The 24,823-nt window shown below is 40.4% G+C and overlaps 4 protein-coding genes across 5 annotated transcripts; 2 read left to right on the top strand and 2 right to left on the bottom strand.

Annotated features, from left to right (window-relative positions):
- The first annotated feature begins 902 nt into the window (after window positions 1-902).
- Window positions 903-9,815, top strand: agxt2 (alanine--glyoxylate aminotransferase 2). Its single transcript, XM_061095398.1, has 14 exons — window positions 903-1,173; window positions 1,512-1,600; window positions 1,739-1,929; window positions 2,147-2,270; window positions 2,366-2,460; window positions 2,801-2,894; window positions 3,089-3,182; window positions 4,439-4,539; window positions 4,790-4,882; window positions 5,939-6,071; window positions 7,860-7,948; window positions 8,035-8,184; window positions 8,754-8,852; window positions 9,333-9,815. Exons 1-14 carry the CDS (start codon window positions 1,077-1,079, stop codon window positions 9,432-9,434), a joined length of 1,551 nt encoding a protein of 516 aa, XP_060951381.1. The 5' UTR covers window positions 903-1,076; the 3' UTR covers window positions 9,435-9,815.
- A 689-nt stretch (window positions 9,816-10,504) lies between these two features.
- On the bottom strand, window positions 10,505-16,758 carry dnajc21 (DnaJ heat shock protein family (Hsp40) member C21). Of its 2 annotated transcripts, none has more exons than XM_061095296.1 (12): window positions 16,381-16,758; window positions 15,616-15,709; window positions 15,369-15,492; window positions 14,639-14,767; window positions 14,210-14,514; window positions 13,979-14,118; window positions 13,041-13,134; window positions 12,037-12,222; window positions 11,884-11,932; window positions 11,611-11,771; window positions 11,182-11,269; window positions 10,505-11,022 (listed from the first exon to the last, which is right to left on the bottom strand). In XM_061095296.1, exons 1-12 carry the CDS (start codon window positions 16,475-16,477, stop codon window positions 10,864-10,866), a joined length of 1,626 nt encoding a protein of 541 aa, XP_060951279.1. In that variant the 5' UTR covers window positions 16,478-16,758; the 3' UTR covers window positions 10,505-10,863. The 2 variants fall into 2 exon arrangements, with proteins under 2 accessions (XP_060951279.1, XP_060951203.1); XM_061095220.1 differs by having other exon boundaries at window positions 10,505-11,025.
- Window positions 16,759-18,523: 1,765 nt separating this feature from the next.
- bxdc2 (brix domain containing 2) lies at window positions 18,524-21,662 on the top strand. The gene is made up of 10 exons (XM_061072584.1): window positions 18,524-18,695; window positions 19,046-19,157; window positions 19,279-19,322; window positions 19,407-19,477; window positions 19,703-19,752; window positions 19,855-19,928; window positions 20,247-20,297; window positions 20,440-20,541; window positions 20,664-20,792; window positions 21,024-21,662. The coding sequence occupies exons 1-10, from the start codon at window positions 18,567-18,569 to the stop codon at window positions 21,288-21,290; spliced, it is 1,029 nt and encodes a 342-aa protein (XP_060928567.1). The 5' UTR covers window positions 18,524-18,566; the 3' UTR covers window positions 21,291-21,662.
- Window positions 21,599-24,823, bottom strand: rad1 (RAD1 homolog (S. pombe)). Its single transcript, XM_061072594.1, has 7 exons — window positions 24,754-24,823; window positions 23,785-23,986; window positions 23,536-23,644; window positions 23,276-23,433; window positions 22,937-23,037; window positions 22,533-22,631; window positions 21,599-22,356 (listed from the first exon to the last, which is right to left on the bottom strand). The coding sequence occupies exons 2-7, from the start codon at window positions 23,977-23,979 to the stop codon at window positions 22,185-22,187; spliced, it is 834 nt and encodes a 277-aa protein (XP_060928577.1). The 5' UTR covers window positions 23,980-23,986; window positions 24,754-24,823; the 3' UTR covers window positions 21,599-22,184.

Consider the following 24,823-nt stretch of genomic DNA (forward strand, 5'->3'; position numbering starts at 1 on the left):
CCTATGTACTGCAAGCTAGACTAGTATGCAGTTGTAGACACAACACAGGGGGTCCCTGGATCTGAGAAGGGAAGATAAGGAGTTTAATGTGGCTATTAAATGTGACTAAAACTAGACTAAAATGTAATTTGTTTTCGTCGACTAAAACTAGACTAAAATGTAATTCGTTTTCGTCGACTAAAATTAGACTAAAACTAAGAAGGATAAAAATGACTAAAACTAGACTAAAACTAATATGCATTTTCGTCAAAAGACTAAGACTAAGACTAAATCAAAAATAGCTGCCAAAATTAACACTGCTGCCAACGTAAACTTGTTTTTCAAAGGAGACATTGTTGCACTAATGGTGGATTAGCTATTTGGGGGTAGCATTATGATACTACATAAATACTCAAATACAGTTTGAAGTCCTGCATTCATAATTGAACTAAATCAGAAGTAGTATTTTCTTTCAGCAACAAAAGGGAAACTGTGTAGGTCATTAATAGTGTGTCCATATTTTAATATTGCAGATGGATGATGCGGAAACTACTTCATAAATACTTTCCTTTGATTTTCTATCGATTTTCTGATTTATATAATGATTATTTCTTTAACTATTATTATTGATTCTTTGGTTTGTAAACCTTAATAAAAAAAAGGGATAAATACTCCAATATTCAAATTCTTCAGAGGGACAGAAGTGAGCTCAGGGACACCATGAGATCCTTCCTCGACTCACAAGAACACACATTTACTTCTTGTATGCTTGACGATTCCACTCTCCGCCAACCTGAGACCTCCCTGCTTGCATTCTATCTGTTTTGTCAAGTCAGCTAAATGTTTGCCAAGCTATCCCCACTTATAATCATCTGTACGGGGGTGCGCACGCATCCCCTGACATGTGACGGGGGCTGGACCCGGGTTCATTGGCTGCTGGACTTTTCTCACAGAAGCTGAAGTTACAACCTGCAGAGACTTTGAGACACTGGTGACAGCGAGAGACCACTTCGGCTGTGAGTGTGTGTCAGATTGTGTCAGTCAGTGTGTGTGTGTCAGTGTGTGAGTGTGTGTTTCCTCTGCACCCGAACAACAACATGTATAAAGTTGGCTCCTGTCTTCGGGGACGCGCTCTAACGGGAGCGTCCCGCTGGCGACCACCCGGCTCGTCCACAGAATTCCACCTGCCAACTGGTGAGTTACCATGGAGACCAACCATATTCTACTGGTGTGTGGCGCTGCCTCAGAGAACCCAGATCACTGATGGGGCTTTATTCCCTTTAGAAATAAATCAGCTGGGGTTTAAAGTAAAATATCAACTTAACATTACACCCAAGTGGCTACAGTTATATAATTAATATAGACTATAGTCCCGAAATAAATCCCACCCTCATGAAGTTATAATTATATAATCGAGGGCTCTAAGATGATTATTAAATATTGATGAATCTGTTTCGATTAGTTTTTACTCCTGAAAGACGTGTATTATCTCAACCTCACGATATAAACTTTCCATTACAATGGTTTCACAGGTGCATTATTTCAGAAAACCTCCCCCAGTCACCTCCCCACAGACATCCCAGAGATGCCCCCATGCAGTTTCAAACCAGAGGAATACAAGGTAAAAGCAACATCCTCCTAACATCACCACGGTGTCTCTACCTCTTTGACAAACTCAGCATATAAAGGAAAACAAAAGATAAACCCCCTGCCTAAACCGTGACTCCTTTTCTCCTGTTTGTATTTTGTCTCTGTTCAGGGTATGTCCAAAGAGCGGATGATGGAGATCCGCAGAAAGAACTGCAACCCCATGATCATGAAGGTGACCTCCTATAAGAAGCCAGTGTTTGTCCACCAGGGACACATGCAGTGGCTGTGGGACGTGGACGGGAAGCGGTATTTGGATTTGTTTGCCGGCGTGGCAACAGTCAGCGTGGGCCACTGCCACCCGTAAGTTATTTTGTTCTTTACTGGGTCACAAACTGATAGTAGATCCATTCATCCATCCATTATCTAGACCGCATTTCCCCTTGAGCCCAGTCTGCATTCAGGATGAATTTGGAGAAGACCCACACAGACATGGGGAGAACATGCAATCTCCTCACAGAAATAAATAAGAGCGGTATTGATGTTATATGTGTCTTAATTTTGATGTCTGTATGTACAGGAGAGTAACAGCAGCTGCAGTACAACAGATGAAGAGACTGTGGCATACAACCAACATCTACGTCTACCCTCCTCTGCACGAGTACTGTGAGAAACTAGCCTCCCACCTCCCAGATCCTCTCAAGGTACCTGTGTGGATTCCTTATTTTGTTCACTTTACGTGTGGATCCAGATGTAGTGTAAAATACAAATTGTATTCCCTTTGTGTTTCCCTGTCTAGGTGGTATATCTGACCAACAGTGGCTCGGAAGCCAATGACCTGGCTATGATGATGGCTCGACTCCACACAGGCAACTTTGATATCATCACTTTCAGGTACAGGTCGTGTGTATCTTGATTGTAATAGTAATAGCTTGACACTACATACAATTTAAATAACATGACTTTTATATAAGGTTTATGATTCAAATGTATGTGCAGTGTTTTCATTGTATAATGGTTTTACATTAGTTTGTTCTTCCAAGTGATTCAAGTAGACTAGGGTTGTTTGTGGCGCAGAAGCAGCACACACTTGTTTAAACACACAGAGTAAACATTAGATTACAAGGTTGATGATTCCAGCTTCTAATCAGGAATATAAAAATATATATATATATATACGGTATAAATATTCTCACATTCATTCAATATTTTTGAATTGTTTTTCTTCTTCCAGAGGATCTTATCACGGTGGCAGCCCACAGACCATTGGTCTTACTTCCAACTCAGCATATAAATATCCCATTGCCGGCGCTTCAGGCTGCACAAATGTATGTATACAACAATGTCTTACCATGAAATAATAATAAATTTGCACTAAACTTTCCCTGTATTTTTACAATGATCCCATAGATTCATCTGAAATATATTATTTTATGATGATATCTTTGTGCTGTTTTAATGATGAGTGACTGCTGCTACTGTCAGGTTGACCCAGCTGATCAGGTTTCTTCCCTTTGAACAGACCATGTGTCCCGATGTGTTCAGAGGTCCCTGGGGAGGAAGCCACTGCAGGGACTCTCCGGTGCAGACCATCAGAGACTGTGGCTGTGCTCAAGGTACACAAACACGTGCACACATGGCTCAACACATTCGCACTGTTCTTATAAAAAGGGGGGGAAAAGTTCATGATACATTACAGTCATGTTTGCGTTAGTCCTTCAAATCATTTACGACACTTTCATATAATGTATTCATGCATGAATGTAAAAACATGTCTAGAGGTTGTGTGTATTTTTATTGAATTTGAATTTAAATGCAGCACAACATCCATAACAAAACAGAATCTTTGGTTTGACTGAATACATGACTGTTTTTTTTCCTGAAAATGAGACAAAAGAAACTCTAGAAGTTCCTGTGTAAAGTTCACTGTCTCCTTCTGTCGATCATTTACCTCTGTTACCTTTCACCTTTTGCTATTTTCAGGAATTGTAGTTATAGTTCAGCAAGCGAGTTTAACTGGAAAAGATTAGAATATAAAACAACTGTATACACAATACAAACTGCAAAATCAGCTGCAAAATATCCATATCAGTCAATAACAGCCATGTTGCTCTGCTTTATATAGTATAGTATAAAACAGCAGCAGGGTTGGTTAGGACAAAATTCAAGTTCCTCTCCTGTCATTGTCGAAACATCTAAAAACTCATCTGCCACTCGAAATTTCCTATACCATGAACAAATGAGACTTAAATGGCTTAGGTGTAACTCCACACCCATGCTCATTTACAAATATATGTAAATACGCACATTCTATCTCCACCAGTCCATCATCTGCTCGCCTACAGCTCTGACAAAACACACAACCCTGTTTATTTTGTGAGGGATTCAGGCATACATGTTTCAAACACACTCCGAAGAGAAAATGCTATTTGTATCACTCTCCACTGCATTTGAAACAACAGTAAGAGTTAGGCTTCTGCTTTACAATGTCAATGAGTATGGAGGTTTTTTTATCAGCTTTCTTCAAGAGCGCGGTTTATCAGTCTGAGCACATGACTTGTTGAATTTATGTTCAGATTGTGTATTACTTTTCATCAAAACCCTGCTCTTGCACTCAAATAGCCCGTTTGCTCTTAAATTTGCTCTGCTTCTGACGTTTTAATAGAGATGCAGTGGTTGAACACAGGTTTTTTACCATAAAGGGCTAGGACCAAGCAACAACGCTACCTCGCTTGAAAAATAGTTGAACCATTGCTTAGCTCATAGATTTTATACAAAGGTAAAGATTATTTTGGGGGATTTTCCCATTTGTCTATGCATGCTAATGTGTGTGCTCAATGATATAAAGGTCTTGTTTTTGTTCATCCCACAGGTCATTGCATGGCAAATGAACAGTACATCGGACAGCTCAAAGAGACGTTTGCCACCAGTGTCCCAAGTCGAATTGCTGCTTTCTTTGCGGAGCCAATCCAGGTACCATGTTCTGCTGTGGAGCAGAAATACAGTGTCGGAATTATAAATACTGCTCATAGCTATGTCTGTTTCACATCTGTTGCTTTGACACATTGAATATTACCATTTTTTAATGCATGTCATATACTGTTAGTAAATAAATACAAAATTGCACTAACTGAGTATATTTAATCAGTAAAGTCCGAACAGAGTCTTCTGTGAAGTGTATTTGTTGTTTAATATGGGATGTGAATGTGTTTGGTATTTACAGGGAGTTGGAGGAGCTGTGCAGTACCCTAAAAACTTCCTGAAGGAGGCGTATACACTCGTGAGAGAGAGAGGAGGGGTCTGCATCGCTGATGAGGTAAAATACAGCTATTTTATTGATTTATTGATTTTTTCTGTTTACAATTTAAAAACTCAATGGATTTATTCAAAATATACTGTACATTTGACTTGCTTAACACAGTCTTTCCCAAAGTGTGGGCAAAGTTTGGGGGGGGGGGCCTGAAACGCCTTATGTATATTTGTTTATGCCTCAAATGTGTTAATCTTCTCCCGGATATCCTTGTCATGTCGTGCTCTGTCATACAAACAGTAAGAATATATTTTTAACAATACCCCATTTGTACTTAATGTTTTTTTACACTGGTTGATTTGCAAATTGTTACGCTTAAATGTGGATGTTATTGGATTTGCATTGCATATGCCTGCGTTCATATACAATTATTTTTGCAAAAAAATTAATAATATGTATGATTCTATACCCTTTGTGTGGATCATATAGTTGTGTTTAAAGGTGTAGGTGGGCTGCACAAATTTTTCAGTTTTCAAATTGGGCCTTTTTAAGTTTGGGGTTGGCTGGTTTAAGAGATCCACATTTAGAATTTTTTTTTACATTGATAAGTAAATATTTGGGCTTGGATTATATTATCATTATATAACTTACCACTAAGTTAATATAAAAATAAAGTCGCAAAGAATTCCCTATTTCCTATCTATTGGACACAAATCAATATTTTCATTAATTTGACAACTTTTTTTTCTGGTGACCTGGCAGAGTTAAGTCCCACATGAATTTTTATTGAGGGTCTGTTTAGATTACAACAAGAAGTATCTGCTCCATTAAGTTCACCAGGGTTAGTTCTCCAGGGTTAGTTCACCAGGGTTAGTTCACCAGGGTTAGTTCACCAGGGTTAGTTCACCAGGGTTAGGGTTTTCACTCTAAATCTGCTGATGCTGCTGGAAATTAGGCTAAAAACAGCAACAAGACGAAATTGGTATATTATTCCAAGAGGAAGGGCCTAAAAGGCTAACCCCATATTGCAAGGCTTTTGAATACAAGGTGCTAATGGGCTGCTGTGGAAAGTTTGTGGTGTTGTGCTGTACACAAACTTTATAATTTCCTTTGCGTCTTCAGGTGCAGACTGGATTTGGACGAACAGGAACCCACTTCTGGGGTTTCCAAGGTCATGACGTCATTCCCGATATGGTCACGATGGCGAAAGGCATCGGTAATGGATTCCCAATGGGAGCTGTTGTTACAACACCCGGTGAGATAATCCTGTGAAACATAAAAACCCTGCTTACAACTGTATTGTGCATAGTGTGTTGACAAGATTCAATATGAGACGGTTTCTGTTTGGCTTCCCAAGTAAGGATGAATAATGTAGCTTTATTGTGTGAGCTGACGGTCAGGCCCGAATCAACAGACTCCAAACATCAGCTATTACTTCACTGCCCAACAGATTAATTAACAATAAATAAAGAATCATTGAAGAAAAACTATTTGATCTATCTGACGTTAGGCACATCAGATATTATGCTACAGTTAAAAATATATTATCATTGCATCTACGCTTCTTGTCAAATACTGCAACACTGCGACACAATAACAACCCCCACCACTTGTGAGCATTGTGCACTGCTCTCTTTCAAGGCTCGCCAATACAGGACAAAGCTAGCCTGGGACCAGCAATTACCCAATCACAAGATTCAGTGAGCCAGCTGGAGTGAACAGCTTCATGTCGTCACCTTACTAACCGATTAAGTTAGAGGCCCAGTCTGATGTCGAAGCATGGGGACATAGCAAGGGGATGACTCCAGGGATAAGCCCATTAAGCTCCAGCTGATGGCTGAGGCTGGGGTGTATGTGCAGTGGGTCTGCCAGCATGGAACTGCACAATGTATATAAGTGAGTGACTGTAAAGATCCGCATTGAATTGAAATCCCTGTCCAGTGAGCGTTGTGTTTGACTGTATCGAAATGGAAGAGAGAGGTTTCTCCCACCTGTACTTGAGAGACCTCAGCAGATGGAATGGAGGAGCCAGGGGTCGGAGCACAGACCTTCTAGTAAACCTCGGCCCTACAAAGGGTCCACCATGACCTGAGCAGGCCCCACCCTGCCCTCCCAATCCATTTGTTTTCAGTGACTGTTGAAGGCTACTAGGTATGTGGGACGAGCTGTGCGTGGTGACTGACATCAGCCTGCATGTGCTCGGGTGTGCTGTCCAGGCCTGTAAGACGTAAAGTGAAAACGTCTGCAAATAAGACAGCGACAGTTTCATTGGTCAACGACATATCTGGCATTCTATTGGTTCATTTCACAACCAGCATGAGCAGAAGCAGCCCCAGTGGGAAGGATTCAACTGCAGCACAGGACATTTGTGCAAAAATGCATGAGAGGAGGGGCTATGTGAGAGCGAGATCATCCTTTTGAGGCAAAGCTTTGTAAAATCTGAATGTGAAAGGAAGAAGAAGTGCTCTCATAATGAAATAGGAATGAATCTCAATATGACTGACACACTGATGATGCACAGCAGTTGCATATGAGCACATATGGCATCAGCATCAAAGTGCACAGGCTATAGAGAGGCTTTGTGACATTAATCCCATGAACGCAACGACCTGTGATGGTTGTATTTGGATTAATAATGAAGAAAACACCACACTGCCGACAGAATCAACTTTTTTCGCCCTCATCTGTTTTGCTTGTTTCTGGTTGCGAATGCTGATTATAGGTTGTTCCTTTTTTTATTTGTTAAGGTAGCAAAGTGATGTCCACTAGATTTGAGATGCAAAGTGAGAGCTGGTGGCTGAAAAATAAGAACATAGGAAATTAAGTGAATGTCCAAATAAGACAGGAACCAAGAGTCTTCGGAAAGGAACTTAATTGAGGAAGAGACACAAAGAAGGATGCATCAAATATGATCAAACAAAACATTAGGCTCAAAAGGAAATGAAAAGTCCATAAAGAAAAAACAAATGAGTATCTCCAGAGTTTTTAATCTGAAAGCAGCGGTGGATGAAGGTATGAGCCTGTCTGTTCATGTGTTTTCCAGAAATCGCCGCCTCATTTGCTAAGGGCGTTCACTTCAACACGTTTGGAGGGAATCCCATGGCCTGTGCAGTCGCTTCATCAGTTCTTGACGTAAGAATTCCTCTTGTCTTTCTTCATGAGTTCCTAATCACATAAGCACAAAGAATTATACCATGTTTATCTCTTTTACTTAACAGACAATCAAAGAGGACGGCACGCAGCAGATCAGCCTCAAAGTGGGCAACTATCTGATGACGGAACTGGCAAAGCTCAGGGACAAGTACGAGATTATCGGGGATGTCCGTGGGAAAGGCCTGCAGATCGGTGTGGAAATGGTCAAAGACAAGGTATTGAGATTGTTACAGCAGTGACACACTCACTCCCGCTCACATGTTTGTGTAATGTGTGCTGGGCCTCCTGGGGGTCATGGTTCAGCAGTGCCCCAGTTAACCATTAGCCGGACCAGCATCAGGAATTGTGAAAGAGCTATTCCAGTTGCAGTGACTGCACTACAGGTTTTCTAACGTGTTTCTTTTTTATTCTGTTAATTGTGTTAAAAGGAGTCTTTAAGTGGTGGAATCATTACAGAAACATCAGATAAAATAAAGTTGAGAAAGGTATAGAGGAGCGATACTGTGGATGGCCTCAAAGGTGAGGAGCAGAATAGTAAAAACAATGCTGTATTTGACCGGGAGTCAATGAAGCTGCTGGAGGAAACGAGTGATGCGGTTAATGGAGAGGGTTCTGGAAATGATGCAAGCGGCAGAGTTCTGGACTGATTGAAGTTTATGAAACCTCTGTGAGGGAGACCAAAAAGAAGGGAATTACAAGTGTCTCATATGTGTTTTTAATGACCTATATGAAACACAAGAAACTTTCAAACATCAAACGTCATGTTTTTTCTTGTCGTCCTCAGGCCAGCAGAGACCCTCTGCCTCCTGATGAAATGAACAAGATCTTCGAGGACGTCAAGGACATGGGGATCCTGATAGGGAAAGGAGGAGTATATGGACAGGTACCAGCCATCACCTTCTGTCTTACAGAGTCTGCATGTGGTCAACAACACACCCATATCAGAAAGCTAGTTAAAAACGTCTCATGTTTTTGTTGATAGCACAAAAATGCTGTCGGCTCTTATCACCAAAAGCTCTGTCGCATGTTAGAAACATCATAAACACCAGCAGCTTAGTGAGAAATATCTGTAGGAGAATAACACATTTTTCAAAACCTCTCTATTTCAACTTGAATTACAGCTTGTTCTTAAAAATGCATGTGTTCAAAATCAATGAACAAAGAAAAACACTATATTCAAGAATAATCAATTAATTACTGATTTATTTATTTATTAATTACTTCACCCTTTATCGTTCTGCCTGATGTGATGCTCTGCTGTCAGTGTGAGAAAGAACAAGGCCCCTCACCTGGTCAAACACGGTCCTGCTCATCAGTATCTCTGCTATTTATTAATCTCTTTCTTTATGCTTCACCTTTTCAGACCTTTCGTGTCAAACCCCCCATGTGCATCACGATGGAAGATGCCGATTTCTTCCTGGCAGTTTTTGAAAAGTCCGTCCACGACTACATGGAGAGAAGATGAACGCCATGCTGACCCTCTGTAGAATTGAACTTCTCTTGAACCTTCTGGAACAATGACCAGTAATTATAATTCATATTATAAAAGCTCAATACATGACACAATAACTAATTAATTAAATGAGAAAATATATCTACAGCGCATCTTCTTCAGAAGTTATTTTGTGCTTTTCTGATCCACTTAGGTGTAACAATATATTATAATTTGTGAACGCTTTTCTGTTGAATGTAATAACAATGAATATGTAGGTATTTTGTAAATGTAATGTCTATTTCTGGTATATAGAGTAAGCTAAGAACAGCTTTAATTATTTTGTTTAATCCAGGTGATCCCATATATATATAATATTCCTTATCCTGCAATAAAATTTATTTTTTCATCCTATTGCAAGAAAATAAGTTTGTTTTCTGGAGGTAACTATAGGTAAATATCTTATTTTACACACTGGCCAACTGTGGAAGGTTTACTCCGCCTCTCGCCCAATCTCAGCTGTTGTTGGCTCCTTAAGGAACATCATCCCAGCAGAAACCTCTTCATTATCATTATAGATAGGAATTATTTGTTTGCATCAGATTTTTCTGACGCACTATGACACAACTCCACAACATAACTAAACAATTTGAAGTTTGAAAACGTGTACAACCATCCAACTGTTAGTTCTTATTGTGAATGCTCAGTTTCTGGTTTGGAGGGAGCAGGTTTAACTCGGCTGCAGCAGCAGGAGTGGAGCCATGAGACAAAATAAAACGCTCCTGCAGCCCGTCCTTGATTTGGTCAATGCTGACTTTGATTCATAGCCATCAATCTACAAGTGTAGCTGGTGACGCTTATGACATCTGCTGGGTATGTCATCATCTGATTTATCCAGCAGGCCTTCCTCTATCATTAAAAACAATACGACATTTTGGGAGATTGAGGATTTTAACACTAATCTGCAAACCAACAACTATAAATATGAAGGGAATACAACAGAATATGAGGGTACAGGTGTATGTTATGTACAGGAACAGCTAATAACAGTTTATTGTTGGTCAAAAACATTTATGGAAATCAGTCCAGGATTGTTGTATAAATACCAATATGCATCATCACATTTATTTTCATAATGGAGTTCTTGACAGAAAAAGATGTTTTTTCAAACAGTAAGGTATCTGGGTATCAGTGTTTGTGTTGGGACGTCCTGTGTGGGTTTATCTGTACAGTGATTCATAAGTTACTGTGAGAGGTCGTGGTTCATTCAAACCTGGAAGACTCAATCCCTCACACATATACACAGTCCTCTCACCCAACAGGATTGAGTATTTAAAAATAAAAACTATTCTCTCCCAGTCCACTTTTTGTTTCATCTACCTCCTGAGAGACGTTTCATCGTGTTTCCAGCGTCCGTGCTGGTTAAAACTCTTTCAGTTTCATCTGCCCGGATTCAGTCACGTTATCTGTTCTTCTTCTTGTCCTTTTTGATCTTGCTCGCGGTGCTGTGTGAGCCGTTTGCAGAGAGAGCGATGGCGTGCCCGCTAGTCTTTATGTGGTCAAACAACTTGTTTCTCGTGGGGAACTCGTAGTTGCAGATCCCACAGCGAAGGTTCACTTCCTTCTGGAGGTGGAAATAGGGATAAATTATTTAGTAGTGTGGATACAGATCCACGTACTGATCATTATATGCCAGTACGGGGAGGTGATTGAATTGATAAGAAGAAAAACACAGACTGGGACACAGACTGTAAAACCCTTTGTGTTTTATTGTACTTACCTCAGGAAACTCTTCTCCTCCTGTGTTTGTCTTGACATTCTTCGTTTTGTCTTTTCCTCCTGCCTTCTTTCCTTTCGTCTTCCCAGAGCTGCAGATGCAACATTTAAACGCAAATATTAACACATTATGTAGCTGTAAAAAAATGTGTGTTTTCCTGGATGATTTAATCCAGGGATCAACTGTATAAAACGACCCCTTATTCCTGTGACAGGATCCGTCTCCCTGTCTTGTACCATGTGCTCGTGAAATGATTCAGGTTCTTGTTTTTCCAAAGAGCTTCGTTCCTAAGATTTTATTTCCGTGTTGATATAGAGATCAAATATAAATGAATGGGAATCAAAAGCTGTTACTTGTCGTGACCAATCCACAGGTGACTATCCCGAGTGTGTCAGAAAACAAAACGGACGATGTTGCAAAACCTGGACTGACCTCTTGACTTCTGTGGGGGGGGGATCGTCCGGCTCCTCAGGCTCCGTCGGGTCTGCTGACGTGTCGGGGACGTCTTCCTCGCACGTGGTCGGCGTTGGTTTCTCCTTCTCCTCCACTTCCTCCACTTCCTCCGGAGCGCTCTGCTGTGGAGGGGAGCTTGACTAGAGAAAAGAAAAAGCTCTTAGAAGAAAGGTTGACTCCACAGTCATAATGAGAACAAAAATGTACATTTTTTAATAAATAAACAAATAAGTAAATAAATAAAAGACTCACGTGTACGACTTCCTTCTGCTTCTTTTTCCTTTTTTGTTTTTTGGACAACCTGTTGCAGGTGAAAAGACAAATGTCAACAAAGATAACAATGAAAAATAAGAATTAACAACAAGCGTTTTTCTTCTACTTTCACATCGAACATTAGCAACATACTTTTGCCTTGGCTTTTCTTCCTCCTCCTCCTCTTCTTCTTCTTCCACCTCTTCCGGATCATTATCTTCATTTCCTCCTTCTCTCTCGGTTCCGTTCAAACCAAGTAAATCCTCTTCCTGCTTCAGCTGTTGCTTTAGCAACGCCACCATCTCCCGGTGCTTTTTGGATTTTTCATGGTTTTTCATTCTGGAGATGGACAAGAACAATAAAGTGAATACTTGCAGAGTCATTAAAAAGTAGAACAGACATTAATTCATTAAAAAACTAAAGCTAAAAACTAAATCTTCAACAGCTTCTGAGAAAGTTTAGAGGATTTTTTTCTTTCCATGTGGCTTTGTTAATGTCTGCATGTGGGTCTAGGTTTTTATACATATGTCTATTTTTTATTTTCAGCATCATGCTGCCAGGGACTGCAGATGAAAACTAGCGTGTGGCTAAAACGTCCGGCAACATTGACGGCCTCTGAATGTTTCTAATGCTCATCTATCATCCATCTCTCATAAGCTGCTTGTTGCACCCATTTTGCATTTAACTTTGCAGGAATCCTTCGCAATGACAGACTTCAGTTCTCTCTTTTAAGTTGTCAGTAGGACTTAGGTCAGAACTGATAACTGGCCAGTTTGAATAAGTCCATATTTCCATTTGGCCTTTAATTTGTCACAAAGTAACTAATGCACTGCATTTCCAATAAGCCGATGCACTTTAAGTCCTACATAGTTTAGTGTGCTTCTTATGGCCCCGACTGAAACCACCACTGCAGATACCTCAGCCTGAAGCTCTTTATATTTCCCGAGTGGTCTTTGTTATTTCTATCATATTGAGTTAATACTTACACTTTGACTGTGACATTTATTAACAAACTGTTGAAACAGGGATTTAAAGTTGTTTCATTCACTCAAAAAGGAACCGTCTTGTCTTTACCATTTTAAATTAAAAAAAATATAAAAAAGGTTTTGCATGGTGAGTTCAGAGGACAGGAGGTGGGTGGGTGGATGGATACTCACGCTTGATCTGATTTGAATAATTTGTCACAGGCCGGGCAGTACAGGTCGTCATAATAATCCATCGGCAGTTCGTCTCCATCAGGCTGGTCTGCATCTGTCAATCATATATATATGCATTGGTTAAAATATAAATTTCAAATCTGTGAAAATGTCTCTGAACACCAGCAGCTTGTCTGACAGTTTATGCCAAATATCACCTGCTTCCCTGAAACATAGACGTAATAGGCAAGGATCTACTGGCTCTTCCTAAACCACAGGTCAACACCAAAGGGTTGGCCACACTCCCAGCTTTTCATGTCCATTGAGAGTATCATATGCAGTGTAAATAATGTGTATTATAATTTGTATTAATAATAATAGTATTGTTACTGTGCTTTCTGTTCTTTTCTGTTTAGTTGAACAGTCAACCGTTTACAGTGTTTTAGCCGTAGAGCTGGTTTTATATTAGACACAAGAGAGTCTCCCACGTCCTGTGGGAGGCTTCTATTCGTAGTTCTGCCTCAGCTTTCTCCAGTTGAAATCATCCCACGGATCCCACATGACTACTAGAATATGCTTTCATTTAATTCCCTGCAGCAGCGTGTTTACTTTCTTTCATTTACTTTGCGATATGAGTGATGGTGTTTAAGTCCCCTTTGTTTCATTAGTGAATTACATTTTTTCCCCGCTCAGTTTTTCTTTGTGACATTTCCATCACTGTATGAAGAACTTGGGTTGCAGAGAGCCGAAGGTTTTGCCGTGCGGACGACAGCCAAGTTCTCTTCCCTCTACTGTCATCAGAAAAGCGTAGGAGAAAAGCACCAGCAGCTGATACACCCCCCTAGTAAAATTTGGTGAAAATCTGTCGGTGCCTTATTTTTTTATACACACACAAAACCTTGCTCTGTATGCTCAGCCAGCATGCAGGGGAATAGAGCTTGAATCTCACACTCACTGACCTCCTCCCTCTTCGCTGTCCTCTTCTTCACTCTCCGACACATCGCCAAACTCCTTTCCGTACTGAGCCTCCATCTGCTGCAGCTCCTTCTCCAGTTCAGACATGGCCGCCCACTTCTGCTCCTTGTACTCCTCCGCCAGCCTTCGGAGCAAACAACAAAGTGTTGTGAGCATGAACAAGAAGTAGAGGAAAATGAATGTCACACTCACTTAACTGTCCAAGCACTACTCACTTGGCGTGGTTGAGCTTCTGCTTCCGCCTCAGCTCCTCCACCTTCTTGATCTTCTCTGCGTTCTGCTCCTCCACCAGCTTCCTGTGGGCCAGCACGCGGCGGTCACGTTTGCGCACGAAAGACACCAGCTGTCGCACCAGCTCGTTGCGCTCCTTTCGAGCCTTGTCCCTGGTCTTCTTGTTGTCCTTCTCCATGGCCCGTTTCTCCCAGCGGTTGGATGCCTGTCTCGTGTCGTACTCCTCCTTCCAAGCAAAGTTTTTACGAGTGCAGAAACTCTGCCAGAAGCCGTAAAACACGTGCGTTACCTGTGATATGGAAACAGAACACGGAACAGTTGAATAAATTAGTAGTTAAGTTTTTGTATAAAATTCAATTTAAAAAAAAGGAAGAACCTTTAAGGAAAGTATTATAGGTGCGGGGTTAACTTACGGTATCATAGTCACTGTTCGAGTCTCCAAAGGGAGGAAACTCCTCGTCTTCTTCATCTTCTACCTTGACGTGCTCCATCTCCTCCTTAACAATAGACTCAAAAAGATTCCTGTAAACTGTGAAAAACCCCTACGGAGAGAGAAAGTAGACAAAAAAATGACAGAAAACTAGATAAGTACTCAGATGCAGGCAAGATTTCTGCCCCCATATTCCTGAAGGATGAAGAGTGTGCTGTTGTTAAGGTGGTGCCCTCTAGTGGTTTTCTATACATTTAGACAAAAAAGAGAGTTCTGCCTGGGTTTCATCAAATACCTCCTGTGTGTAAATAGAAAATAGAAAGATAGACTGGCTCGGTGTTATGACGTGCCACAAAGAGGCCTGGATATTTTATAAAGTTAAGTAGAATTGTTTGTGCTGATGTGAATAAGAGCTTTAATCAACCTTTTGATAGTGTCATCTCTCCTTTCTCTTATTGTTTACAAGTATTAGAAGAGGACACACAGTCTGACCTCTCATTAAGATGTGTGGTGCCACAATCCCTGGGTTACTCTGACTTTTGAAATAAGACGATGTCCAATCAAGTTGTGTCGTACTTTTTTTAGAGGTTGAGATTACATTCCAAGGTTCATATGCTTCAAACGCTTCGGTAGACAGTGAGCAGCTGGTCGAATATTTCTCTATTCTCTAGCCCACTGTGCGACCTGATCCTCACACATGCGCACACACTCACCTTGTCATCATCTCCAAAGCCAGAATAACAGGTGACTGTGAAGTACTGCAGCAGGTCAATGCTGTCGTCTTCATAGTCTCCACTCACACCTCCTTTCAGCAGAGCCTCCCTGTGATTATCATACCTGCAGGGACAAAAAAATAACCACAATGCTACCGTCTGCACATAACCCAGTCAGATCTACTGCATCAAGAAGAAAGTTAAGAGATTCTTTTCACATTCAGTGATGGAATACATTCGTACATACCAAGCTCGCTCCTGTGGATCACTCAGGACATCATAAGCCGCCTGAATCAGCTTGAACTTCTCTGCTGCGTCCTCAGAATTGTCCAAGTTTTTATCTGCAAAATTCCGAGGGAGACCAGAGTTGAAAGCATCATAATGTTAATTTGACGCAAGAATTAAAATGAGAAAGTGTAAGAGAGACACCAGCACAGGTCAGTTTCAAACATACTAAAGAGCAAGAAAGGATGAATTGTTGCAGGCAAGCAACCATATACAACTATTATTATTTTTATTATAGATCATTCTACTGATTATTTTCCGGATTAATCATTCTTCCACAAATTAAATTTCGACCAGGTCGACATCTTCTCAAATAATGAGGTACAGTGTAAATTTGATCCTGCATAAGTACAGGTTATCATCATATTCAAGAAAGACGCTACAATCTCACATTTATGAAGCTGAAACATGAAAATGAAGCTTAAAAATAGCTCCACATTCAATTCTGAGGTCAATAGCTGATTATCATCAACTTGTCAGCTTCACTTTAAGAGGCTGTGTGTGTAAACTACATTTTTCTGACAGGTACTGTCTCCTCTCTATGAGGAATGTGAAATAAGCAGCTGTATTAATATTCACAAGCACATTATGAGACTTTAAACTGACCCCCACATGTTACAATCACAATACAACATCTCTCCATCCATAGCAGAGTCTACGATCGGCTATGTGTCTTTGCCGATAATGTAAACGTCACAGATGCTGACATGTTGTCTCTAGCACTCACCTGGATGCCACTTCAGCGCCAGCTTACGATACGCCTTCTTTAAATCGTCGTCTCCCGCGTCTCGCTTCACGCTCAACACCTCGTAGTGACACTTCATCTTTCGATAAACTGTGAAAACTAAAACCTGGAAATAAAACCCTCGGTGCTCACGTTGTCCCCGACGAGGCTAGCCTTAGCATGTAGCTAGCTACGGCGTGCTAGCAGCCAGACAGCTTCTCTAGTCTGTCCCGGAAGTGACCCAGAGTTCTCAGGTGAACGTGACACTAGTGTAATATTCGCCTCTTACATATTTAAATCTCTGCGGTGTGAATATAAAAACACAACAGCTTCTACACGCTGTTGTTTCTCAGCGGCTTTTAGGGAACACAAGACCTGACAAACACGAGATCTCAGTGGTGCCGGTAAATCTCGCGAGACTACATCTTCTTCTATTTCGAATTGCGGCTGATTTGGGGGTGTAGTCGTGTTATACTGCCCTCTACCGTTCAAATGATAGAATGACCGTATCCGTTCAACTAGATTAGATTAAATTCAACTTTATATTTATTGCACGGTACAAGTACTTATACCACGAAATGCAGATTAGCATCTAACCAGGAGTGCAAAAAAAGGCAGTAAAAGTGCAGAGTATTGTGCATATTTAAAGTGAAAAATGTAAATAAATAAGATATGTAGAGTAAGAAATATATATGGAATAGTACAGCATTAAGAGGTATTGTATGATATAAGAACGATGAATACACTCTGAGCAAGATATATATATTATATATATATAAATATGAATAAACTATAGGTGGGATAATACAGTAGTAAAAAAAAGTAACAGTCTAGTGCAAATGATCTATTCCACAGTGAAAATGTTGGACTTTACTTTGAAATATCCCCAAATCTATACAGTAAAAATGTTTGATATTCAGTATGAAGGTTGTCAGAGAGGTCCTGAACACAGCATATCAGTATCTCTCTGAACTTAATGAGCAAAGTGTTTTTAAAGTACTTTGAAGTATCCTGAAATGATCACTTCCAAGTATTTTTTAACTTTACTACATATATTTGACAGCCTTACTTAAAAGTTACTTTTATATTTTTGGATTTTAGATACTGGATCATTTTACATGCTTTAGAAACCTATTGTTAGAGAATAACCCAGTAGTTTCCAGCCTTGGCTTCTGACGCCTTACAAGAATCACAGTGTGGAACACATTTAATTTAATATAATTCTGAAAATTCATGCAAAACCTTCTAGTTTATATTCGGTGATCAAATAAATGACATATTGTTCCCATCAACTAGCACAAGGAGCAAGTGTCACTCATCACTCATTAATCAAATCAAACCCCTGGCCTCCTGAACTTTTACTTTGAAGGTGAGCTTTCTCTCTGTCCCCTTCTGGATGTCCTCGTTCAAGTTTAGCTTCTCAGGTTGACTTCCACTTCATGCACAGACCAGGTGAGGTCTCACTACTGCACGAATCTACAACACCAAATCCCTGGTTTGTATCTGTTCCTTCCTCAGTCTTCCAATCTGCTGTTGCCCCACTGTTCACATCTTTGATTGGTTTCTGCACGTGTTCCAGCCAGGTTTAATAAAGGTTTTCACCTTCGACTGCAGTTAATGCAGCAGAGCAGGCATATTAATGTGCTTGATCCCCCGGAGCAGAACTTTATAACCATGCACACGCACACCTCTCGTTTCACCATGTAGGTGTCTTCCTCATCCATTACTAATCCTCCAGCGCCCTCTAGTGGTTAACCAGAGGCTTGCATCCATGGCTGTAGCTACCATTGGGGACACTTAACATATAATACAATTTCTGACTCGGTTAGCTTTAAAAAAATAATGAATTACTTAGCTATGGAATGATTAATAACCTGAATAATATTTGCATTACATTATTATTAAAATAAAGAAACCAGTTAGGTCAAAGAAACCAGCTGGGTCACATTAAAGATAATAATTACTAACATATAAACCTAGTAATAGATTACTATAACTACTCTTAAAAGGTCTATAATTACATTTTTTTTGTTCTTTAGAATGGGTCTGTATAAATATTTACACTTACATGGGTTTGTTACCTGCAGTACTACCTCCGCGCCACTAGAGGCCCCCTCGCCCTCTCCGTCCACACGTGTGTTGTGTGAGTTCCTCTGTGGCTGCACGAGCTCTGCGTCTCAAAACTCAACATGTTCAAGAGAAAACGTGGAGGAGCCGGGCAGGCGAATCAAAAAGCCAAGAAGGTTAAAATAGTCGAAGGCGGCAACGAAGACTCGAATGTAATCAACGAAATCACAATTCCTGCTCCGGTGTCGTCGGTAAGTTACAAGCCACCGAAGTTAGCTAGCGCATTAGCTCTTGTCAACACTTCTACGCGTGCCTGTTGTATTTAATGTGCTTAATATCACTCTACAATTATTCGTTTAAGCACGTAACTTTCGCTAACACCCTGTTAATAATATGGAAACATAACTTAAATGTACACGTGTGCAGTGAGAGGGTCGTTAATACACATGTTGATGAGTTGTGTAGCGAGTAATTCACTAACTGAGACCAACGTGATTTTGTTCTGCCTGACCAGAAGAAGTGACCCGTTCAAAGTACAACATGCTTTCATTAATAAAATGATTTTATTTTTGAATTTGTGGTATTTCCTGTCGTTGAACAGGGGAGATGGACCAACAAGGAGCGAGTCCTCATTTTCTCCTCAAGGGGCATCAACTACAGAACAAGACACATGATGCAGGATTTAAGGACCCTGATGCCTCATGCAAAAGCAGGTTAGTGTCACTCATGGAAAGTAAAATCTCCCCCAAATACACGTTCTGACACTTGCTGGGGTGTCACCATGTTGAGCAGAGATGTGGGTTTTGTTGTATTAAATGTTTTTTCCTCTGTTAGATACGAAAATGGACCGAAAGGACAAGTTGTTTGTGGTGAATGAGGTGAGTCTGTTGTTTACTCTTTGGCAAAACTCTCGTGTCACACAGACATTATAGCAGAGTTAAAGATTGTCTTTGTTTTTGCAGGTGTGTGAAATAAAAAACTGCAACAAATGCCTCTTCTTCGAGGCCAAGAAGAAGCAGGACCTGTACATGTGGTGAGTGTTTGATCTTTGAACCCGTTTGATCGCTCAGACCACATCTGTAGAGCCAGACAGGATGACATGTATTTGTACATAAGAGTGGGGAAGTGAGATCTGATCAAGGAGACTCATCGTGAACACGCATCTCTCAGAACAGACTGAAAAGAGCCTTGGACACATTAATTAAGCATTAACCTCAAGTTTTGTAGAACAAATTCAACTATGTTCTTGTCTCTGCAGGATTGCAAACAGCCCTCATGGACCTTCTGCAAAGTTTCTGGTTCAGAATAGTGAGTTACTTCTTTCTTACAGACCTGATATCCAGGACACAACATCTGTCTTCATGTGCCACAGGAATTTAAACTCAAATAATTTCATTATCTCCTCCACAGTTCATACACTGGCTGAACTCAAAATGACAGGAAACTGCCTTAAAGGATCCAGGCCGCTGCTGTCGTTCGATCCGGTGAGTACCAAATTCAAGAGGGAGACACTGACCGTAAACCTGTTAATTAGATATATTTCAATCGGAAATGTATAATGAGAAGCTGTGTAACAAAGACATACAAAGTAGGTTAAAAATGAGACCAGATTGTTTCACTGACAACAAGAGCTGTAATCCATTTTCCTTTAATTACAGATAGTTATGAATGGTGTCGTATTTCCCGCCTCTCTTGACAGACCATTGTCTAGTATATGTATTTTCATATAGTGATTCAGTGACTGAAAGAACCTGTGAAAGCATGAACAAGATCTGACCTTTTGTCTACATTTTCACCCACAGACGTTCGACAAGGAGCCTCAGTATGCTTTACTGAAGGAGCTCTTCATACAGGTCTGTTTACATGATGCTGGTCAGAAGTATTAATCAAATTACATTTGATGTTCTAACAAGCATTAGTTTGTTTGGAAGCTGAATAGGTTTTACATCTAACTTTGTCATGCAAGGACATACTCATTGTGTTTTTCTGTTGCAGACATTTTCCACTCCCCGCTACCATCCCAAGAGTCAGCCTTTTGTCGACCACGTCTTCACGTTCACCATCGCAGACAAGAGGATATGGTTTAGAAACTACCAGGTAATGTGTGCAAAAAACCCTAATTATCAGTAGATTAGTTAATGAGAATGTCTCTTCCAGTGTTCAAATATTTGCATTTTTCTGTTCTTTGGTAATTTCTCCGTTCACTCCTTCATGTGCAGATCATCGAGGAGGATGCCTCTCTGGTGGAGATCGGGCCTCGCTTGGTTCTCAACCTCATTAAGGTCTTTCAGGGGAGCTTCGGAGGGCCTACACTCTTTGAAAACCCAGATTTCCAGTCTCCTAACATGGTAAAGCCCCGTTTATGCCAGTTGAAACCCTACATTTTATTTTGTAAATATGCATTTTGTTGGGCAAAACTTAGAAGTCTAAAATGACATTGACATGATACAAATTGTTAGCTTTCATGCCCAGGTTGAATCTCCAAAAGTAAACTGGGCCCAGTTGCTGCAGACTTTTAATTATACCGTTTGTCATTATGCTTCCTGCTTGGGTTTATCGTTTTCTTCTCACAACTACAGCACCGGCGAGAGATCCGACTCGCAGCGGCGGCCAGAGTCCGTGAAAAGCAGATGGTGAAGGAGATGCAGAAAATGAAGAGGACTGAAGCGAAGCAGGATCTGAACACTGACGTCACAGACGAGGTCTTCTTTACGCCGGCCGAGGACAAGCCCGTTCGCATCGAAACCGAAGCGCCTGAGGGAAAAGTGTCCACTAAAAACAAACGCAAAGCTTTGAAAAGGGCGAAGAAGCGGATGGCAGAGGGCGATGGACGGACTAGACGATGAGTGGCTGACTTCCTGCTGCAATGACTCAGTCTCAAGAAAGAGAATGTGGTGATTCAAAAGTGCAGTCATGTGCATATCAAATATTATGAGACTTCATCAATGAAGAATCACCTATTTGACAGTCCTGGAAAAGATCTTAATAATGCATGTGTTCAGCGTTTGTTACCATATTGTGATTTCGTACAATACATATTTTGCTCGCTTATCAATCACAAGAAGATTTTGCAGACATAGCTGGTTACAAAATCTCAGCTTTTGCCATACTGCCAACATTTCCACAACAATGATTAAAAGTACATTATCCATCATTGTAAAAAAAAATATGTTTATTGAGTTTATCTACAGTTGTTTTCTGTGTACTAGAAATAAAACGTTTTCAAACTTAGTCTCAGTATCATCTGATGTCTACTCCAGACAATGTCATGAAAAATGTCAGCTTCAACATTATGGGCACTCAAAGGGCAAAGTAACTCATGGCCTCAGTTGGACAACAAGCCATGTAGACTTAGGAAGTTAGTGTTCACATATTGAGAGGCTTCTGACTTGAAATAGCTTGGTCTCCATAGTAACAACATCCCATACATTAACTGCATTCAATTATGAACTTCCATGTAGTGAAGTCACTACAGACAGTTGCACAACAAGAGCAGGTAGGTAACATCACCCCACACGTCCAGTAACAATGTCCAACTCAACTGTGAGGGTTTGGAAAATGATGAACCAGCAGATTTTGTTAAAACAATTTTATCCATCTTGTCGCCTGGCATTTATTTCCCCTGTGTGCAACCAGCGGCTGTAGAGTTAGTCCTCTTGTTCTTGCCCTCAGAGAAGGCAATTGGCCTATACTGATGTTTAAGTGCTTATTTAAGGCAGGGTTTAATGGACGCACTGTAATCACTCCACCTCCTCATCAGGACAGCAATAATATTCTACAAAGCAGATCTGTCCATCATCGTTCCGGACGAGGTACTGCAGAGAGAGGAAGCCCCTGCTGTCTGTCCTCACGGAGACTTTACAGGACAAAGCCAGAGCTTTGGTTGACGGCTTCATCAGGGACATCTTGTACCTGCAGCAGTTAATGGGAGGGGACAGTACAGAAGGTAGAGCTTTAATTAAAAAAGTGTTCAGTGTTTGGTAATAAAGTGTTTCCAGTTCTCCTAGTCCACCTTTAGGTCGTACCAGTGTAATTCATTCCTCTGAAGTTTTATTAATGCACTGTGATGTTCATTACTCTGTGCTCACCTGTTGGTTTGAGTCTTTGTGCAACGAAACAGCTCCATCATGTCTGAGTCCTTGGGGAAATCATAATGGGCGTTTCCAGAGTTTCCAAAAGTAGACAACCTGAAAGAGATTAAGAAATTGATGAGTCAGTATATAAAATGAAACAAAAAAGGCTTTATGCAAACTTGACAAAATGATTAATGTGTATAAAATATTTTTGGCACATTAACAATATAGCTATAAGCCAAATGTAGAAAGTATACTATGCATCATAGAGTGATGACCCATTAAGCAATAGTTTAAATAGTAATTGCAGTATTAGGGGGAGCCTTGCACATTATATGGATTCATCAAACTAACCATAGCTTTATAACTGACGTGGACAAATATATTTTTTCTTTGTTTGATCATCTTTGACAACACACCTAAAGAATGGCTGGCTCGGGGACATGGTGATCTGTAGCACCTCGCTGCTCATATCCAGTTCAGAGAATGGTTCTTTCAGACTCTCCGACTGCAGGATCACCTAAGAAAAACACCAAGACACTCAAATTAAATATATGTAAGCAACATCTATTTTCACATCAGATCCCGTCTAATCTATTCTTGATTAATCTTTGAATTTAAGTCAATAATTTCCAACTGCAGGATGTAAAGGATTGGTTAGTATTAGCTTATTACTTGTTTTACTCAATCTGACAATTTTATGTCAGGCAGGGATCTTTGGTGTTCAAGTTTCATTGCATGAAATAGTCAAAGTTCACCTTGTTTATGACATTGGAGCTGCAGAACTCAAAGTCAATTGGCTCTTCTGGTTCTTGTGTGTTGATCTTGCAAACAGTCACCACGCCACCCTCCTCCAGGAACAAGGTCAGAGGGTAACCGTAGCCTCTGTAGCACATTCGTAAGGCTGTTGATACTCCTGGTGTCCGATGAGGGAGATCATGAAGATAGTGAGTCAGATATGATAGGGGTAATAATATAATTGTACTATTTATATAAATCAGTTTTCCTTTAACTTTACCTGGTAAAGTGCTTCCTCCAAAGATACTGAGGCAGTCCAGCAGAACAGTGAGATTGACCTGAAAACCCACCACATCTTCTTTTATGGTGTACTCTTGGAAGATCTCAGCCTGCAATTAAAAAAAGTGTTTACGATTTATAATGTCACCATTAAAAGGACATACAACACAGTGTTACACTCTAGACAAACCAGGACTGGCTCCACGCACTCAATGGACATTTTGAAGGTGTATTATAAATGTAAACACACCTGGATGAACGCATTGGCTTGCAGACACTTGGAGTCCTCCACAGTGACCTTCAGTCCGTTGGGTGTAGCGTTGAAGATGGCATGGTCCTTGAAGGTGATGGCTTTCAGTATGTTGGAGAGATTGCGGGCGTTATCCAAACTCGCCACCAAAACGTATTGTTCATCGTCAGCTTGAGACTGGGTGGACAGAGGCATTGTGCCGCTGAAATGAAGACACAGGGCGGGAAGAGTAAAAACTGATAAAGCATCTTCATTAAATGTTGAAATTTAGTTAACACTCATCTCTCCTATTACAACTTAGATAAGATGATATTCAAGTATGATGCTGAATTGAATTGACTGAAGTTTGTTTACACAACGAGACCACATCAGTCAGCTCCAGATCAAAAATAACTTAACCTAGGCGTACCAAATTTGGACTGGATCAAATTTTCAAAGATCTTTATTTCCATTATACTCAGGTGCAATGAAATTCCAAACAATTGAATTATACTTAAACCAAAGATGCTAACGAAAATCTAAAACTCAGGTTCAGATTAATGATAATTTACTACATTTGTCAAAACACACAAAAATGATAATTAATTTACCAACAGACCAGATCCAGCCCAAAAAACACTATATTTACACTCAACAACTTAGGCCTGGATTTGTTTGAAACTGTTGTAAAACCTGAGTATGTAGGTGAGTCTCTCAGTTCAAGTGAATATCAGACGACTATAAGAACAACATCATGGTCAATTGTACAACAAACACAATGGAAGAGTCATTGTCCTGTATCTTATGGATCTATTTTAAGCTAGGCTACATGACAGGGGAACACGTATTTCGTGAGTCGATTCAAACAAATGGCTAACTGTCGCTAATTCTACCACTATGCTAATGCTTTGTACAAGCTGGTGTTTCCGGTGAATAAAACCTGTTAAATGTCTTATTGGCGGCGGCGTTGTGTGTGTGTGAGTCACTTACAAAGTAGTACTTCAGAAACTCACTCGGTTGTTTTGAAGGACTGCACCGCGGCGAGTTACTTCCGCTTCTC

Source organism: Limanda limanda, chromosome 1 (genome assembly GCF_963576545.1).
Source record: "Limanda limanda chromosome 1, fLimLim1.1, whole genome shotgun sequence".
Lineage (NCBI taxonomy): Eukaryota > Metazoa > Chordata > Actinopteri > Pleuronectiformes > Pleuronectidae > Limanda > Limanda limanda.

What these genes read in the sequence shown, in the direction of transcription:
- agxt2 (XM_061095398.1), top strand. Translation starts at nt 1,077, where the DNA reads ATGTATAAAGTTGGCTCCTGTCTTCGGGGACGCGCTCTAACGGGAGCG. An exon ending in AGAATTCCACCTGCCAACTG is followed by an intron (nt 1,174 to 1,511) that starts GTGAGTTACCAT and finishes ATGGTTTCACAG; the next exon opens with GTGCATTATTTCAGAAAACC. An exon ending in TCAAACCAGAGGAATACAAG is followed by an intron (nt 1,601 to 1,738) that starts GTAAAAGCAACA and finishes GTCTCTGTTCAG; the next exon opens with GGTATGTCCAAAGAGCGGAT.
- dnajc21 (XM_061095220.1), bottom strand. Translation starts at nt 16,477, where the DNA reads ATGAAGTGTCACTACGAGGTGTTGAGCGTGAAGCGAGACGCGGGAGAC. An exon ending in GATCCACAGGAGCGAGCTTG is followed by an intron (nt 15,493 to 15,615) that starts GTATGTACGAAT and finishes TTGTCCCTGCAG; the next exon opens with GTATGATAATCACAGGGAGG. An exon ending in CAGAAGCTCAACCACGCCAA is followed by an intron (nt 14,119 to 14,209) that starts GTGAGTAGTGCT and finishes TTTGCTCCGAAG; the next exon opens with GCTGGCGGAGGAGTACAAGG.
- bxdc2 (XM_061072584.1), top strand. Translation starts at nt 18,567, where the DNA reads ATGTTCAAGAGAAAACGTGGAGGAGCCGGGCAGGCGAATCAAAAAGCC. An exon ending in AGTTGTTTGTGGTGAATGAG is followed by an intron (nt 19,323 to 19,406) that starts GTGAGTCTGTTG and finishes TTGTTTTTGCAG; the next exon opens with GTGTGTGAAATAAAAAACTG. An exon ending in AAGCAGGACCTGTACATGTG is followed by an intron (nt 19,478 to 19,702) that starts GTGAGTGTTTGA and finishes TTGTCTCTGCAG; the next exon opens with GATTGCAAACAGCCCTCATG.
- rad1 (XM_061072594.1), bottom strand. Translation starts at nt 23,979, where the DNA reads ATGCCTCTGTCCACCCAGTCTCAAGCTGACGATGAACAATACGTTTTG. An exon ending in AAGCCAATGCGTTCATCCAG is followed by an intron (nt 23,645 to 23,784) that starts GTGTGTTTACAT and finishes TTTTAATTGCAG; the next exon opens with GCTGAGATCTTCCAAGAGTA. An exon ending in ACAAAGACTCAAACCAACAG is followed by an intron (nt 22,357 to 22,532) that starts GTGAGCACAGAG and finishes TAACTGCTGCAG; the next exon opens with GTACAAGATGTCCCTGATGA.